Genomic DNA, 18,249 nt, shown 5'->3' with positions numbered 1-18,249 from the left:
TAGTTCTCAACAGATTGTGTCCGTCAAAGTGGTCAACGATGCAGTCCTTTATCAGTGCCTCTACCATCTTTCCCGGTACTGAAGTCAGACTTACCGGCATGTAGTTTTCCGGATCTCCCCCTCGAACCTTTCTTGAAGATCAGTGTAACATTCGCCACTTTCCAGTCTCCCGGGATCCTTCCAAATTTTATCGACAGATTGGTTATTTGTTGAAGCAGTTCCTTGATTACCCTTAAATGGATGCCATCAGGTCCAGGGGATTTATCATTTTTAAGCCTGTCAATCAGTTTCCCATCTTCGTTTCCTAGGTATAGCCTGTCAGTTTCCGGTATGTTGCGTATATCCTCTTCTATAAATACAGATGCAAAAAAATGTGTTCAGTTTGTCGGCTATGGCTTTGTCCTCTTTAAGCACTTCCTTTATTCCAATGTCATCCAACGGCCCCACCGCTTCCTTCGCGGGTCGTTTCCCCTTAATATATTGAAAGAACGGCTTGAAGTTTTTTGCCTCCTTGGCAATTTTTTTCCTCGTAGTCCCTTTTGGCCCCTCTTACCACCTTATGGCAGCTGCATTGATGTTGCTTGTGCTTTTTCCAGTTTTCATCCGTTTTTGACCTTTTCCATACTTTAAAAGAAATCTTCTTGTCTCTGATCACTTCTTTCACCGCTACAGTAAGTCACGCCAGTTCTTTGTTCTTTTTCCTCTTGGATCCCTTGTTGATACACGGTATATATAGATTTTGCGCCTCGGTGACTGTGTCCTTAAAAAGGGACAGGCTCTAGCGTTTTTACAGCATTTATCCTCTTCTTAATCTTCTTCCTCACCATGAGTCTCATCCCTTCATAATTCTCTTTTCAGAAGTTTAGCGCCATGGCCGTAGTTCTGGATCGTTGTTTTGCCCCGTGTCCAGGTTGAAGCAGATCATATTGTGATCACTGCTTCCCTTCTACTTCTACATCTTGCACCGGTCCTCGTAGTCCATTTAGAATTAAGTCCAGAATTGCATTTCCTCTCGTGTTTTCCTTGACAAGTTCTTCCAGGAAGCAATTGCCCACTGCATCCAGGAACTTGGTTTCCCTACTGTAGCCGGAGGTGCCTAGGTTCCAGTCTATCCCTGGGTAATTGAAGTTACCCATGATAACTGCATTTCCTCCCTTCTAGTTGTGTTTAATCTCATCAATTTCTTCAGATGGCCATTGGAGAGTTTGATACTCTTTATAAGAAGATAAAGATTAGGTCTCTGTTATGACCCACTGAGAAGGTGAGAAACTCTAGTGCATCTAGTGTGATGGCATCTATCAGTCTTGGGTTGAGACTGGGCTTACATTACATTACATTAATGACTTCTATTCCACCAATACCTTGCAGTTCTAGGCGGATTACAAAAGAAGATTACTGGACATTTCCAGGAAAGTTACAGGTTAGGCTGCTAATTACATGGTTGAGATTTTGCTTGGAAACTTACAACATTGGGAATAGTTAAGGAGATGTATTAGTTTTTCTTGATAAATTTTCTAAATAGCAGGGTTTTAATTTCCCTTCGGAATGTTTTGTAGTCAGTCATAGTTGTCAGCATCTTGGAGAGGTGGTGATCTAGCTTCGCTGCTTGTGTTGCTAGTATGCTGTCATACATCTTCTTGCATTGTGTGCCTTTGATTGGGGGGGCTGAGTAAATGGGGTCTGAGTTCTCCTTGGCAGCTACACCTTCACCTCAAGTACTGGTGTGTGAGCAAGCTATTGCTTGGCACACTGGTGGGTAAAACATACCCAAGGTAGCTCAATCATTGTCTTTAAGCCAGGTTTCAACAATTAGGAAGATGTCCCAGTCATTGTCTGCGAGGAGATAATTTAGTATAATGTCTTTGTTGTTTATGGATCATGCATTTGCCAGTGCAATTTTGATTGGGTGTGGGGGAGGGGGAGGGGTGATGGGGATAGGCCTAAGACAGAGGGGTCTGTGTGCTAAGGATTTGCTGCGGGGAAGATGACTCAGGTCACCATATCTATCCTGGCCTGTGAAGACTGGGATGGAGGAATCCATGCTGGCAAGGCGAGTAACTGGCATGAAATAGGACAGCAGAAATTGTGGTATTAGTATTATGAAGGCACTGTAATTATGAATGACCATGGAGGCTAGGCTTGGGTTGTATGTCTGTTGTAATACTCTTAAGGCTCTCCCAGCTATCTGTTATGGTATGACTGGTGATAACTATATACAATGGACAGTCCCCTTCCAGCTTACTTCAAAGTTAATTTGTGTATTTGGGTAAGGTCAAGTTTGAGTTTGTGTTATTTATTTCAGTGGTGGGTAGTCAGAGTGTGTGAATAAATGGAATCACTGGGGCAGTGCTCTTAGTTTTAGGGTATTATGCAGTGTCTTTGTTGTTGGTTTAATTATTTTCAGGTATGTGCAGTAGTTAGGATGGTGAGGAGGTAGTTTGGTAAGGATTGGTAGCGGAAGCATTAATTAGAATTAAATTGTAATTGTGGGTAATGTGAGCCCAGGGATGGGTGGGATGAGGGGCAGGTCTTAGATCTGTGAGCATGAGGTACTGTAGCTGTGGAAACTATCTCTACAGGTGTCTTAGAAGTCATTATATACTTTTCAGAAATACATGTTTCAAGTCAGAAGCTGACCCAAATAGAGAGAGATAGATACCACATACCCCCTCCCTCCAAATACCACCATCACACACTGCACACACACCCCTTCCCTCTGGTGACACACCTCAAGTGCTGGTGTTCTTTGTCACTCAAGGTACCAGTAGTATAAAACCCATTGGCACAATCTTACTGGGACCATCTACAGGAGCTAGGGACTGCGTCTACTGGCTGGAACTGATCCCAGCAGCTATAATGAGCCCCCAAAGACACCGAACTTTCAGACTTAACGCTATGAAAGATCTCCTCACATGAGGGGAAATCCAGCAAAACATGGGTAGACCAATGGGATGTAGACGTCAATGATTAGAACAACAGCACTTCATGTGAAACCCTCAAAATTCCACCTAAATGCTATTCCTAAATGTATGCAAGACTTACGCAGTGCCTGGTTTGTGGGAAGGCATGGGTGGCACTCAAAAATGCAATACGTTAATGTTCAAGCAGGATCAAGACTGAAATGTGACTGGATCGATTGTGTTTCCGTCAGCTCGATTCGTCAGGTTTCTTCTTCTTTCTCTTCTCTCCATTCTCTTGGGTTTCTCCTTACCCTTCCTGCTGTTTTTCCCCTATTTGTCTTCTTTCCTATCTAATATTGTATTTCCTCGCCTTCGTTCCTTTTTGGTTCTGTAAGTTCTGTGTGTCTTTTGTGCGTTAGATATATGGTCCCCTTTAATGTTGTAAATTCTTTTTTTTATCAATGTTCATCACTTTGAAATGTGATTAAGTGATTTATCAAATTTTAAATAAATCTTGAAACTTATTTCATCTCTAACCCTTTAACTGCCAGCATGAGATAAGTCTCCAGGAGCTTAACCTTTTCCTATCGTAATAAATTTTACATTATGCTGGTTCCAATCGTAATTATTTTAGCAAAGTTTTGTATTATTCACCGTTATCATTTACGGCTATTGTAAACATAATGTAAATAAGTCATAAGTCTGTAAATTCAAATATTTTGTGTTCCTGGCTCTTTATTAGTCCATACAGACTGTTTATCCACTGTCTATGTCATTTTTGGAATGTCCCGTCATCCGGGACGCACGATAGGAAAAGGTTAATGCATCTGTACACTGGGGCGGAGCAGAGCATCCCTTCATCTTCTTAGGATTCTGCATGGAAGTGTACATCTTTTGTGAGTTAATAAGCTTATTATATCACAGACTTTAAGTCAGAAAATGGTGCAGTAAAACATGACTTTAGAGCTATGCGCACTTGTGTACATTCTCATAACAGCCTGACAGAGAACAGCTCTCAATAAACATCGAATTCCCGAATGAGCAGAACGCTTCCTGATCCCATAAGAACTAGAGATGGGAGTCACAAAAGAGGAAGGGAGATGACCGTACATGAAGGCAGACCAGAGACAGCAGACGGGGGGAACTGACCTTCATTTGCAAACATGGATGTTTCTAAGGCAGATAAGAGCATGACCCCCCCTCCCCCCCAAAAAAAAAAAAAATTAAAAAAAGACAGAACATGCAGAGCTTAGAGCAGTGGAGAGAGAACCAGGGACGTGGATTCAAATCCCACTTCAGCACATCATGTGGGATAGAAACTTAGATTGTGAAACCTCCAAGAACAGAAAATATCCACTGTACCTGCATGTGAACTGTTTAGATAACCCCCAGGCTTGCAGATAGTATATAGAATCGGAAATTAAATATTCCTTATACTTAAAACTGCAAAGTCTCTGTGGAGATGATAAAGGTGACACTGCCAGGCTGACAGCCAAAGCCAAATGACTCTCTTAGTCTTGCACCAGAAATAAGCCCGGTGCTCATCTGATTAAAGTAGGTCTTACCTGTCCCGTGCAGAATTCCTGCCAGCAGAAGCGCCCACAAGAAGATGCCTGTACCCCCCATGTTAACAGAAGCTCCAGTGAAGCTCAGGGCAGGAATGTCCCAATTTATCCACAGCAGGTGTGCTGGTCACAGGGTGTGTCCCCTCCTGACATGAGGAAGTATTGCCCACTGGTTAAGGTAACATTATCTCTCTTCAACGATTTAATAGCAGCCAGAATGTTTGATATGATTTTCATTTATTCTGCAAATAACTTTAAGGAAGAGAACAAAGGGTAACACAGGACAAATGCTTGAGTACCTGAATGTAAACCACTTAAGCTATAAGTGGTATATAAATACTAAAAATAAAGAAATGAATGAAAGGATGCCTGAGGTTCACTGCACATAGCACAGGCTTCTCAACACAATCACATGGGCCCTTCTGCCTGTAAATCCAAAGTCTAAGGGACCTTGACACTTATTCTCTTGGTCGCTAGATTTGTTCTTTTGTATGCAGAAGCTAAGAAAAAGGACCATTTAAATGAAATGATTAATTTATAGAGCATGCACGGTTGGGCAGACTGGATGGACCATTTGGGTCTTTATCTGCCGTCATTTACTATATTACTATGTATGCAAACTGTACAGGATTCTGCACAGGGCTGACCCTACCACTAGGTGAACCTAGGGAACTTTATTCACAATATGTACATTCATCATGTTATCTAGGCTCCTGCTCCTCAAAAAGATTTGAAACAAGTACTTTTTCATTTTGAGGAGACCTTTTCATCTGATTACGAGCAATGTTAGATCTTGGTAAGTTTCCAGGATTGTAAGGGACCTGTTGGTTTAATATCTAATTATAGGCCTATTGCTCCGACATCATTTTTGTTAAATTGTTAGAGTACCTGGAACGGTTTGATTTACTGCATTTTTCTCAGTCAGGTTTTAGACCTATGTACTGAAATAGTCCTGGCATCATTATTGTATTATTTATATGGTCTTTCTAGCACCCTGTTTTATGCAGTTTGATCTAAGCTACACATTCGATCTGATGGACCATGAGAAATTGCTAGGCTGTCTTGATTCGATAGGAATTTCCAAGGTACGTCTAGCAATGGTTTCAGGATTTTATTGTATGCCAGGTATATCAGGTTCTTTCTTACACCTGGAGCAATCCTTATGGTATCGCTTAGGGTTCACCACTCTCCCCAGAGCTCCTTAATATCTACTTGTCTTCCTTGGAAACAAAATTGTCCACCATGGGTGTTAAATTATATAGTTATACCAGTGTCTCTCAAAGTTTGTTAGCCCCAGCACACTATAAATGAAATTCTATAATTGCAAAACCAACAAAAAATCAATACGATGGATGTGCTTGTTTCTGAGTGCAAATTAACTCAAAACGCAACTAGATAGTCAACAAGAAAACGAGCATTTCATCATCCACCATCAGCAGTTCTCTTTTTCTCGATTTAATTTCTGTTAGAGTTGAAAATACAAGTTTGCAAAGATAAGAAGATCCAAACATTAACAAAGCCCTGATTGCTTTGTTGCTCAAGTTAGGAAAATTATTGCATTAAATATAAAACTAAAACTAAAATAACTTGCCGTTAGTTTTCAAGGACCAATCATGTCAAAGAATGATGCTTGCCTGGGCGGCTGCTCATAACATTGACACTTTTTTTTTTTGTAAATCTTTATTAATTTTCAGAACTTATACAAAGTGCAAACAAATATATAACAGCACTATTTGAACAAATATTAAAACAAAGTACCCTACTCCCTCCCTCCCTCTCTGGATGTGTGTAGAAATCATATAGGAATTAAAGGTTTAATCAATTCATCAGTCTTTTGTTTAACAAATGCCTCTAATGGACCCCATATTTCTTTAAACCTTTTATTATTTCTCAATTGTTCTGCATTCATTCTTTCATACCTGTAATACAAACAGTGTTTCCCACCAAAAAGAAAAATTTAATCTATCCCAGTTCTTCCAGTTTCTGGTTATCAATTGCATGGCCACTCCCATCATAATCAGAAGAAGTCTACTTTTACGTATATCTATTGGACTCTTAGATTTCAACAATGTCCCAAATCGTACCACGTCATAAGACAATGGCATAGAGACACCAAGTCCCATATTAATTTTTCCCCATATTGATTTTCAAAAATTGAGTATCAAGGGACAATAAACAACAAGTGATCCAGTGTCCCTACATCAAGATGACAGTGCCAGCATCTACTAGACTTTGAACTCTCCAACTTTTGTAAACGAACTGGGGTCCCAAAAACTCTATATAACAAAAAGAACCAAGTTTGTCTCATAGATGCTGATGCTCTACATCTCATCCTCCAAGTTCAAATCCATGGCATTGCGTAGCAGAAATCTGCTGCTTTCTTTCTATACTCCATATATCTTTTAAGCTTGTTGTAGGTTTTTCCGACAAATACCACTTAGCGACCTGATGCCCTTGAAAATCGGTCTGGAAACATAGACCCGGCAAGCTGTACTGATTTTTCAAGTTGCGCTATTCAGGGAACCCTTTCTGAACGGCCTGTTTCAACTGCAACCATTTATAACCCTGAGACTTTGATATGCCAAATGATTGTTGTAATTGTAATAAATCTACCAATTTCCCATTTAAAATTACATCACCTTTGCTACCAGACAGATTTAGTAGGACATCAGGCCGCCCAGTGGTATAAATTAATTTCTGAATTTTTGAATATGAAGCCAAAAAATCGTCTTAGAGACATTTGGAGCATCAAGATAAAGCAGTATATTTCTGCTTCTCGATGGACACAAAATTGGTCTTGGAAGCTAAAATGTATAGCGTCAGCATCTATGAGACAAACATGGTTCATTTTGTTGCATAGGGATTTTTGGACCCCAGTACAATTACAAAAACTTGATAGTTCAAAATCTAATAGATGCTGGCATATCAATATAGGGACGTTGGATCATCTGTTGTATTTTTGTCCAATGATACTTAATTTCTGGAGGTCAATTTGGGGACAAATCAACCTTATATTAGAATCATCTATTCCTTTATCATATGAAGCTATAATTTGTGGGACGTTGTTGCAAATTAAGCCTGTGTTGGATAAATACAAAAGCCATCTTCTATTGATCTTGACAGCAATAGCAGTCCAAATGATCACGAAAAACGAAATGTCATGACAGACTTAATTACTCATTCTGGTGGGCGAGTGCATATAATACGTATAAATATGAAAGAATAAACGCAGAATGCTTAGGTTTTAGTAATGTATTTAATAAAATATGGAGCCCATTGACTGCATTTGTTAACAAACAATAAGAATAATATAATGATTGTTTTTCTTTTGTAGATCTCCTTACACATCCAGGGAGGGGGAAGGATATTTTGAGGAATTAAACTATATAAGTATAATATTGGTAATAATTAATATGAGTTAACATGTTATAATAAGAGAAAGAGGGGAAAAATTGTTATTTTCTTTTTTATTTGTATATTAAGGTGCATTTTATTCAAACTTTTAATGTTACATTATCTGTAATGCACTGCCAATGTTTGGAAATTCAATAAAGATTTAAAATAAAATAAAATTACATCATCTAGAACAGTGGTTCCCAACCCTGTCCTGGAGGACCACCAGCCAGTCGGGTTTTCGGGATAGCCCTAATGAATATGCATGAAAGAGATTTGCATGTAATGAAGATGATAGGAGTGCTGATCTGCCCCATGCATATTCATTAGGGCTCTCTCGAAAACCCGACTGGCTAGTGGTCTTCCAGGACAGGGTTGGGGACCACTGATCTAGAATACGTATGCCAGAGGATTTTAGACTCACTGATTTGTATCTTGGAGTTTAGCCATAGGGACTGACATGTAGATTGTTGTATTGGAACAGGAGTTAAGGTATTTATAAATTTTAATGTAGTCCAGGTGGAATGAAGAATAATATTGTCCTTGTATATTCTAGGAAGCTTGATACTCAAAATATGGCTAAGATGTAATGGGGCCAAAAGATGACTTTCCAGTATCAACCAATGTGGCAGATTCTCCATGAGTTCAGGAAGGATCCAATACATACCCTGATGCAAAATAAAGGCTTGATGATAACTGTAAAAATTCTGAAAATTTACCCCTACCGTTGATTGAGATTTTTGCAGAGATACTAAGGCGATTCTAGAAGTTTTACCAAGCCAAAGGAATTTTGTAAGAATCACATTCAGTTTTTTATAAAAGGAACTTTGAAAATGAACTGGTAACATACTCATTTGGTAACAAACTATAGGCGAGATCATCATTTTGATGATTTGGACTCTCCCCCACCTAGAAAGATGTAATGGATTCCAATGCTCACACATTTCTTTGACTTTCAACAATAAAGATTTTTCATTTACTGTCATTGCATCTTCTAATGTTTTTTGAATCATTATACCCAAATATTTTATTCCCTCTTCCTTCCAAAGGAATGGAAATAAATAAACCTTTTACACAATGTACATTCAATGGAAGAACCTCTGATTTACTCCAATTTATCTTATAACCAGAAAATTTCCCAAAACGATCAATCAATTCCAGTAATTCAGGATTTTTCAAATGAATCAAAATATCATCTGCATAAACCGAAAATTTATAATCTCGACCTGCATATGGAATTCCTTGTATCTCCTTTGCCTGCTAAATGGCCAACAACAAGGGTTCCAAAACAATATCAAAAAGCAAAGGAGATAAGGGACATCCTGGCTGAGAAGGAACTATACAAACATAAGAACATAAGAACATAAGAAATGCCTTCACCGGATCAGACCGAGGTCCATCATGTCCGGCGATCCACTCACGCGGCGGCCCATTTAGGTTCTCTATTATGAAAACCTGAAATTATCGTATCCCTCAATATGATTTGCAAGAAGGTGTATATCCAACTTGTGCTTGAAACCCCGAAGAGTAGTCTCCGCCACAACATCCTCAGGAAGAGAATTCCAAGCGCCCACCACTCGTTGTGAGAAACAAAACTTCCTGGCATTTATCCTGAACCTGCTGCCACCCAGTTTCAGGCTGTGACCTCTTGTCCGTGTCACATCTGAAAATGTTAGTAATGCTGCTTCTTGGTCTATTTTATCAAATCCTTTTAATATTTTAAAAGTCTCTATCAAATCGCCTCTCAGTCTTCTCCTCTCAAGTGTGAACAGTCCCAGTTTCCTGAGGCGTTCTTCGTAGCTCAAATTTTTCATTCCTTTGACTAGTTTCGTGGCTCGCCTTTGCACCTTCTCCAACAGAGTTATGTCCTTCTTGAGGTAAGCAGACCAGTGTTGGACACAGTATTCTAAGTGTGGTCTGACCATTGCACTATAAAGTGGCATTATGACTTCTTCCGATCTACTCGTGATCCCGTTCTTAATCATGCCCAACATCCTGTTTGCTCTCTTCGCCGCCGCCGCACATTGTGTCGATGGCTTCAGGGTTCTGTCAATCAGTACCCCCAAATCCCTTTCTTGTTAGCATTTTGCTAATGTTACCCCAAACATTCTATACTCCTGTTCTTTATTCTTCTTTCCTAGATGCATCACCTTGCATTTATTTATGTTAAAATTCATCTGCCACTTTGTCGCCCACGTTTCCAGCTGTCTTAGATCCTTCTGGAGCTCCTCGCAGTCCCTTTGAGAGCCAACCGCCCGACATAATTTTGTATCATCGGCAAACTTTATTATATTGCATGTTGTTTCCTCCTCAAGATCGTTTATAAAAATATTGAACAAAATAGGCCCAAGAACCGAGCCCTGGGGCACTCCACTAGTCACTTTCACCCAGTCTGAGAATTTCCCTTTTATGCTAACCCTCTGCATTCTGTTCTCTAGCCATTTACCGATCCATCTATGCACTTCTCCTCCTATTCCATGGCTTAGTAATTTCTTCATAAGCCTTGCATGTGGGACCTTGTCAAACGCTTTCTGGAAGTCCAAGTAAACTATGTCTACTGGATCACCAGTATCCATATGTTTGTTCACTTTCTCAAAGAATTGTAGTTAATTTGTCAAACAAGACTTCCCTTTCCTGAAGCCGTGTTGACTAGCCCTTATTAGGTTGTGATCCTCCAAGTGTTGCACAATGCTGTCTTTAATAAGTGTTTCAATTATCTTCCCAGGAACCGATGTGAGGCTCACAGGTCGGTAGTTTCCTGGATCACCTCTTGATCCTTTTTTGAAAATCGTGATGACATTTGCTGTCCTCCAGTCTTCTGGTATTTGCCCTATTCTAATTGACATGTTAGCTACGGTTTGTAATAGTTCACCGATTTCCACCTTAAGTTCCTTTAATACTCTTGGGTGAATTCTGTCTGGTCCAGGGGATTTGTCATTTTTTAGTTTGTCAATCTGAATGTATATCATGTCCAACATCACATTTACTGTTGTGAGGTTGTCCTCTATGCCTCCGGTTAATATCCTCCCTATGTCTGGCACTGATGAAATGTCCTCATTTGTGAAGACCGAGGCAAAGAATGAATTTAACCTATTGGCAACCTGTTTGTCCTCTTTAATTGACCCCTTCATTCCTTGGTCATCTAGAGGGCCCACTGCCTCTCTTGCTGGTTTCTTTCCTTTTATATATCTACAAAAGGGCTTGAAGTTTTTGGCTTCTTGTGCTATCTTTTCTTCATAGACTTTTTTGGCGTTTCTTACCACTCTGTGACACTTTTTCTGGTCGATTTTGTGACAGTTCCAGGCATCCGTTGTTTTTTCCCTTTTCCATTTTTTAAACGAGTTTCTCTTCTCCCTCACTGCCTCTTTCACCTCTTTGGATAACCAAGCTGGTTCACCTTTGTTCTTTTTTCACTTTCCTTTGAATATCCTCGGAGGAGATTATGACGGAATCGACCGTCCTAGGCTTCAAGAGCAAACTAGATGCATATCTCCTTAAGAGAGGCATATAAGGATATGGTGGACTATAAATTAAGCCAGGTGTACACCTGGCAGGGCCTCCGCGTGTGCGGATCGCCGGACTTGATGGACCGAAGGTCTGATCCGGAGAAGGCAGTTCTTATGTTTTTATGTTCTTATGTTCTTAATGTGTAGATTCTGTGCTTCTGTGATGGTGTTTTTCAGTAGAGACCATGCTTGATCGACTGGTATTCCGCTTTGCCCTTCTTGAGCCGTTTTCTAACCATGGTTCTCATGCTGTCGTAATTCCCCTTTTTGAAGTTAAAGGCCGTGGATTTAGTCTTGATTGGTTTCCCCATTCCGATGCCAATGGTAAAATTGATCATATTGTGATCACTTGTCCCTAGCAGAGCCATAACCTCTACATCCGCTGTCCTTCCAGTAATGCCATTTATGACCAAGTCCAGGATTGCATTTCCTCTTGTCGGTTCTACTACCATTTGTTCAAGGAAGCAATCTCCTATCATTTCCAGGAATTTTATCTCCCTTCCTAAGTTAGATGTTCCCAATTTCCAGTTTACCCCTGGATAGTTGAAGTCTCCCATAATTGACACATTTCCTGATTTACAATTACGATTAATTTCCTCCATCATTTCATTGTCTATTTCCTCAGTCTGACCCGGGGGTCGATAATAGAGGCCGATATGTATGTCTGCTTCTTTTTGTCCCGGAATCATTATCCAGAGTGACTCTAGTTTACCATTTTCTTCTGTGTCACCTTTTCTAACAGACTCTATTTCTTCCTGGACATACAGAGCAATGCCTCCCCCTTTTTGCCCAATCCTATCTCTTCTGTATAGTTTATATCCTTGCAATGCTGTGTCCCATTCATTTTCCTCATTCCACCATGTTTCTGTTATTCCTATGATATCCAGTTGATTCCTATTTGCTAAACGTGACAACAACATACAGGCAGACACATTCACCCAAGAAAATTCACCAGACAAGAAACCTGATAGAACGCACAACAGCCTCACAAGAAAGCATCCCACCCACATGGGGACGAAAACCACCCCCCAACACAAAGAAGTCTGGTCACAAACTCCCCCATACACCCAAGAACCTCCTTCACCCACAGCTTAGCCCCAACTACCATAAACATCTTTTCTCAATCCCCTGTGCGTACATGAACATAAGATCAATCAGCCCAAAGGCAGACCTAATAAAAGACTAAATAGTTAAAGAACAGTTAGGCTGCCTTTTCCTATCCGAAACCTGGCTATCCTCCGACTCGGACCCAAGCATTACAGAATTTTGCCCCAAGGGATACAAACTTGAATTAGTCTGCCGAGAAAAAAAGCGAGGGGGCGGTCTGGCCATCCTAGTAAAAAACAACCTTACCATCACTGTCCTAGACAAACACTCCACCCCACAATCAGACCTGCTTGCCTGCCAACTTTCCAGTAACTCACTCAAAGACACCCTAACCTGCATCCTCTGCTACATAGCTCCAGGAAAATGGAACACCACAAAACACGATCTTGAAGATTTCATCTTCCGGAATTCATTAACCTCAACACACAACCTGTTCCTCGGAGACATAAGTCTCCACCTAGAAGACAACTCCTCCAAACAAGCTGCAGGCATAATCTCATACCTCAATGCACTCTCCTACCAAATTCTGTATCCTCAATCCACACATGAAAAAGGCCACCAACTTGATATTGCAGCTTACATGTCCCAACACCCCACGTACCAAACATTCATATCTCCAATGGGGCCTGGCACCCCTCCCTCTGGTCAGACCACTTCAAATTCACCTTCAACATCAACTGGACACAAAGCACAAACAAACACGAAACCCACAAAATCTCCTTCAAAACCCGACCAAAAATCGACCCCTCTACATTCTGGACCACAGTAGACCCCTCAATCGCCTCCATAGACCACAATGTATTCATTCACCAGTGGCGCTCCCTGAGCGAAACAACCTTGAATGTACTAGCCCCAGAAAAGACAAAACACAAACTCTACAGATCTTCAGACAAATGGTTCGACACAGAACTTCTTCAACTAAAAAGACACTGCAGACAACTCGAAAGAGCATGGCAAAAAAAGAACCAAGAACCAACCAAAATAGCTTGGAGAAATCTAATAAAACAAGGTTGCTACTGAGGATCCAAGATGGCGATCTGAGACAGGACGCGCTGAGCTGCTTGTCCCAGGATTGTGCTTTTTCAACTTTTCTAACGGTAATTACTTACTGCGATGCCGAAGAGACGGGGCCGGAGTGCCGCTTCTGCCTCGCGGCGTCCTGGAGCCCCGGGTCTCGGAAATATTCAAGAACTCTTGTGGCGCATGCAGGAGGTCGCAGCGACGTCGGATGGCGGCCTGCGGAGAACACAGGGAGGCGAAACCATCGTGGATGCTCCTGGGCCCGATACCACACTGAGCCCCGACGTTAGGGCACCGCCCCCGCAACCCCAGACAACCAGCTCTCCCAGGAGCGGGGAAACCCCGGATTCACTGCTTTTCTCCTCTCCAGAGGCAAGGGAAGATTCACTGGAGAGTTTGGAGGCTGGGGCCCACTTTTTCAGGGCCCCTATGGAGGTATCTGGGGGAATATCATCTCAACATGAGGGGGAAGGGCTGAAGACATCCCCCGAAGGACTTCAGAACGGTGAGCACTCTACATTTACACAAACCTCAATTGAGTTGATTAAACCTGCAGAAGTGACTTTAGACTCTATCTGGGACTTATTGGCTGGTTTTGTTAAAAAAATTACTCCTACACTTCAACAAATTAAAGGGAAAATTAAGGAACATGATAAGGAATTGAAGGATTTAAGAAAAGAAACAAATACTTCTAACTCATCTGTTCTAAAAATGGAAAAATAAATTGTATCATTGAAACAAATTCAAGAGGCCTTAGTCAAAGACAATATTAACCTAAGGAAGAAGACTGAAATGCTTGAGAACAATTCACGCAGTAATAACTTAAGGTTAATTAACTTTCCAAGACTTGAGTTAGTAACACCTAGAGATATGCTTAAGAGATATCTAGTAGAAAACTTAGAGATACCCGAAGATTCATTACCACCATTTTCACGAGTTTATTATTTGCCTGATAAAGAACAAAATCAACAACCAAAAGAAAAATCTTCAGATCAAGAACCCTTAAATATATCACAGATTTTAGAAACATCTGAGAAGGATTTAGCATCACCAGCCACTATGATTATTACTTTAGCTTTGCCAATTGATAAAACATGGTTGTTAAAACTTTTCTTTAAAAATAGACAAAAAAGCTTCCTTGGGTATAAAATATAAATGTTCCCAGATTTGGCACGGGAGACGCAAAGGCGCCGCCGTGAATTTCTTCTGTTGAAACCTGGGGTTTTATCTTTGGGGGCAACTTTTTATTTGAGACATCCGTGTAAATGCATTGTATATCACCGTACTCTTAAATATGTGTTTTTTGAACCATTACAATTGACAAATTTCGTGGCTATGTCTCGTCTGAATGTTAACAATCCTTGAGCCCTATATTTGGGATATTGTGACCCTATCTCAGTGCTATAGTTCTCAGTTTCTTAATATTATAACTTTCTTTTTTGATAATTTCGCCAATTTTCTTTAATTCTTGGATCTTAATTGTGGACTTGAGCATAAATAGTATATTTGTTTAATTTAGGAATTATATTACTATTGTATTTGATTTCTATTCTATTCTTGCTTTCTGTACAAGTGTTATACTTGAAATTTAAGTTGAAAACAATAAATAAATAATTTTTTTTTAAAAAAGAGAAATCTAATAAAACAATACAAGATCAAACTTAAGGAAAAACGAAGAGCTTATTACTCCAAACTAATAGGCACAGAATCCTTAGACACAAAGAAACTCTTCCAACTTGTGAAGAACCTCACCGACACTCAACCATTCCTAACCACTCAAGGAATCCACCCTCCAACAGCCACCCAACTAGTGGACCATTTCAAGAACAAGATCGCCACTATTAGAGCCTCCTTCAACAACTCACCAACCCTCCTAGACGAGATCATAATAAACCCTACAACAGATGAAGCCACTGCAGCTGACAGGCGCTGGTCCAACTTTACAAAGGTGCAATTGTTGGACATGAACCGACTCTACAGAAAATACAGTCGAGCGTCATGCGACCTGAACAATTGTCCCTCATATTTACTTACAAATGCATCCCCCAAATTTAGAGCTTGCCTCTTGCAATGGATCCAAACAACTCTCACGGAAGGCCAATTCCCACAAGACCTAGGGGAAATCATAATCACCCCAATACTGAAAGATCCCAAAGGACCAATAGACACCCCCTCCAACTACCAACCCATCGCCTCAATTCCATTATATGTTAAACTAATAGAAGGTCTGGTTGCCAAATACCTCACCAACTACCTTGAAGACCACAACCTACTCCACCCAACTCAATCGGGGTTCAGATCTAACCACAGCACCGATTCACTGCTAGTTTCCCTTCTAGATATAGCCAGACAACACCTTAGCAAAGGAAGAAGGATGCTGATAATTCAACTCGACCTCTCTGCCACATTTGACCTGGTCGACCACACTATACTTCTTCAGATATTAGAAGCAATAGGGATCTCAGGCGAAGTATACAACTGGTTTCAATGATTCCTTAAAACAAGAACATACAGAGTAAAAACAAAGGATCTTATATCGGAGCCTTGGACCAATCCCTGCGGAGTACCCCAAGGTTCCCCACTGTTACCCATGCTCTTCAATCTTTTCATTTCCTCCCTCGGTATCCTGTTAGACAAACTCAAAGTAACTTTATTCAGCTATGCAGACGATATCACCATACTCCTCCCCTTTGACACACAAGACCCCACCACATCAGACATCCTGGAAAAAACTCTAGAAGCAGTGGAAAAATGGATGACAGAACACAAACTGAAGCTCAACCCAGATAAAACTAAATTTCTACTGCTTGAAAAGGACAAAACCCCTTCTATAACTGAACTAGAAATAAAAACCACCAAATATCCCCTACAACCCACTCTCAAACTCCTTGGAGTAACAATAGACAGAGGATGCACTCTTCAGGTGCAAATCAACAAAATCACTCAAAAAGCATTCTTCACCATGCGCAACCTTCGCAAAATCAGAAAATTCTTTGAAAAAGAACAATTCAGACTCATAGTTCAATACCTAGTCCTAAGTCTATTGGATTATTGCAACATCCTCTACCTTTCTTGTCCCACCTACCTAATAAAACAACTACAGACCGTGCAGAACACTGCCCTCAGAATGATCTATTCCCTTGGAAAATTTGACCACATCACCAACGCCTTCCTAGACTCACACTGGCTTCCAATACAAGCCCGCATCCAATTCAAACTATACTGCATGTTATTCAAAACATTAAACGGAACGGCACCCACCCACCTAAACAACCGTCTAAACAGGAACCTCTCAACCAGACAGAGGAGAACCCAATCCCCTTTCTCCTTCTCCCCTTTTAAAGGAACTAAACGCAAAAAGATGTATGACAACTTACTAGCAACACATGCAGCTAAATTGGATCCCACCATCACCAACCTACTGACAGCATCAACTGACCTCAAGGCTTTCCGCAAAGAAATCAAGACCCTACTATTCAAGAAATTCACCCAAACTTCCTAACCCCTTCCTTTTCCCCCTCTCGCCCCCTCTTAGAATCCTCACATCAAAATTGTTTTAGACCTTACGCCTTTAATTGTATTCCTCTTACTGGAAAAGTCCAGCTATCTTTTTTGTTGTACTAGGTCCAACTTCTTTAATTGTATTTTTTTTCCTGGAAATGTCCAGTTATCTTTTTGATGTAATCCGCTTAGAACTGCAAGGTACAGGCGGAATATAAGCCATTAATGTAATGTAATGTAATTCTTCCAGCTCGCCCATTTTGTTTCCTAAGCTTCTGGCATTCGTGTACATACATTTAAGTTCTGTTCGTGCCAATTTACTGGATTTAGTGGTCCTCACATCCTTTTTTGTATCCATTTGATATTTTTCATTGCCTCTCGTGGTGTCATCATGATCTTGCCCCAGATCTGTGCTTGAATTTACCTCCTCATGGTATCCTGGTGTCCGGGCCATCAACCAGTTGTCGACTGTCGGCTCTCCCCTGATTTTTAGTTTAAAGCCTTCTCAATGGCCTTCTTAATGTTCTCCGCCAGGACTCTCGCTCCCTCTTTGGCGAGGTGTAGTCCGTCCTTTCTATATAACCTGCTTTTACCCCAGAATGTCGTCCAGTTTCGCACGAATTCAAAGCCTTCATCCTCGCACCAACGCCTCATGCAGGCGTTCACAGCTTTCAGTTCGTCCTGTCTCTTTGCGTCCGCTCTTGGTACCGGAATGATTTCCGAGAAAGCCACCTTCACCTCCCTGACCTTCAGCTGCCTTCCAAGTGAGCGGCGCTGGTCCTTCAATTCTTCCCTGTTGTACTTCCTCCCGCAAACATCGTTGGTACCCATGTGGATGAGCACTGCAGTATCCTTTCCTCCTGCTCCGTCTATGATCCTGGTGATCCTGCTAGCCTCCCCCTTTTTGAATCATTCGAATAAATACAGATCCTATTCCAAACCAATCCATTGCTTGGTACATAAATGTCCATTCTACATGATCAAAGGCCTTCTCTGCATCCAAAGAGACAGAGAATGCTGGATCATTTATTTTTTTGCTAAATTTAGGATATGCAGTGCCAATCTGGTATTATTTGCAGAATGTCTTTGAGCAACAAAAACCCGTTTGGTGCATTCCAATCATATAAGGGAGAGCCTTAGCTAACCTCAAAGCCAATAATTTAGCCAGAAGTTTCCCATCTACATTGATTAAAGAAATAGGTATGTAGTTTGGCAAAACAATTGTTAACGCTTCTGCCATAGTACCTGATATCTGAC

The 18,249-nt window shown here is 40.8% G+C and overlaps 1 protein-coding gene across 1 annotated transcript in view; it reads right to left on the bottom strand.

The window, feature by feature from the left end:
* The window catches only part of DMBT1 (deleted in malignant brain tumors 1), a 572,499-nt gene that overhangs the window by 437,813 nt on the left and 116,437 nt on the right, over window positions 1-18,249 (bottom strand). The window contains exon 9 of the mRNA XM_033942984.1: window positions 4,466-4,592. Coding sequence (XP_033798875.1) covers window positions 4,466-4,592 — 127 coding nt within the window. The remainder of the gene's footprint in view (window positions 1-4,465; window positions 4,593-18,249) is intronic.

The sequence above is a fragment of the Geotrypetes seraphini genome, chromosome 4 (assembly GCF_902459505.1).
Source record: "Geotrypetes seraphini chromosome 4, aGeoSer1.1, whole genome shotgun sequence".
NCBI lineage: Eukaryota > Metazoa > Chordata > Amphibia > Gymnophiona > Dermophiidae > Geotrypetes > Geotrypetes seraphini.
Note: the sequence above shows the minus strand (reverse complement) of the source record. Positions and strands in the feature narration are given on the sequence as shown.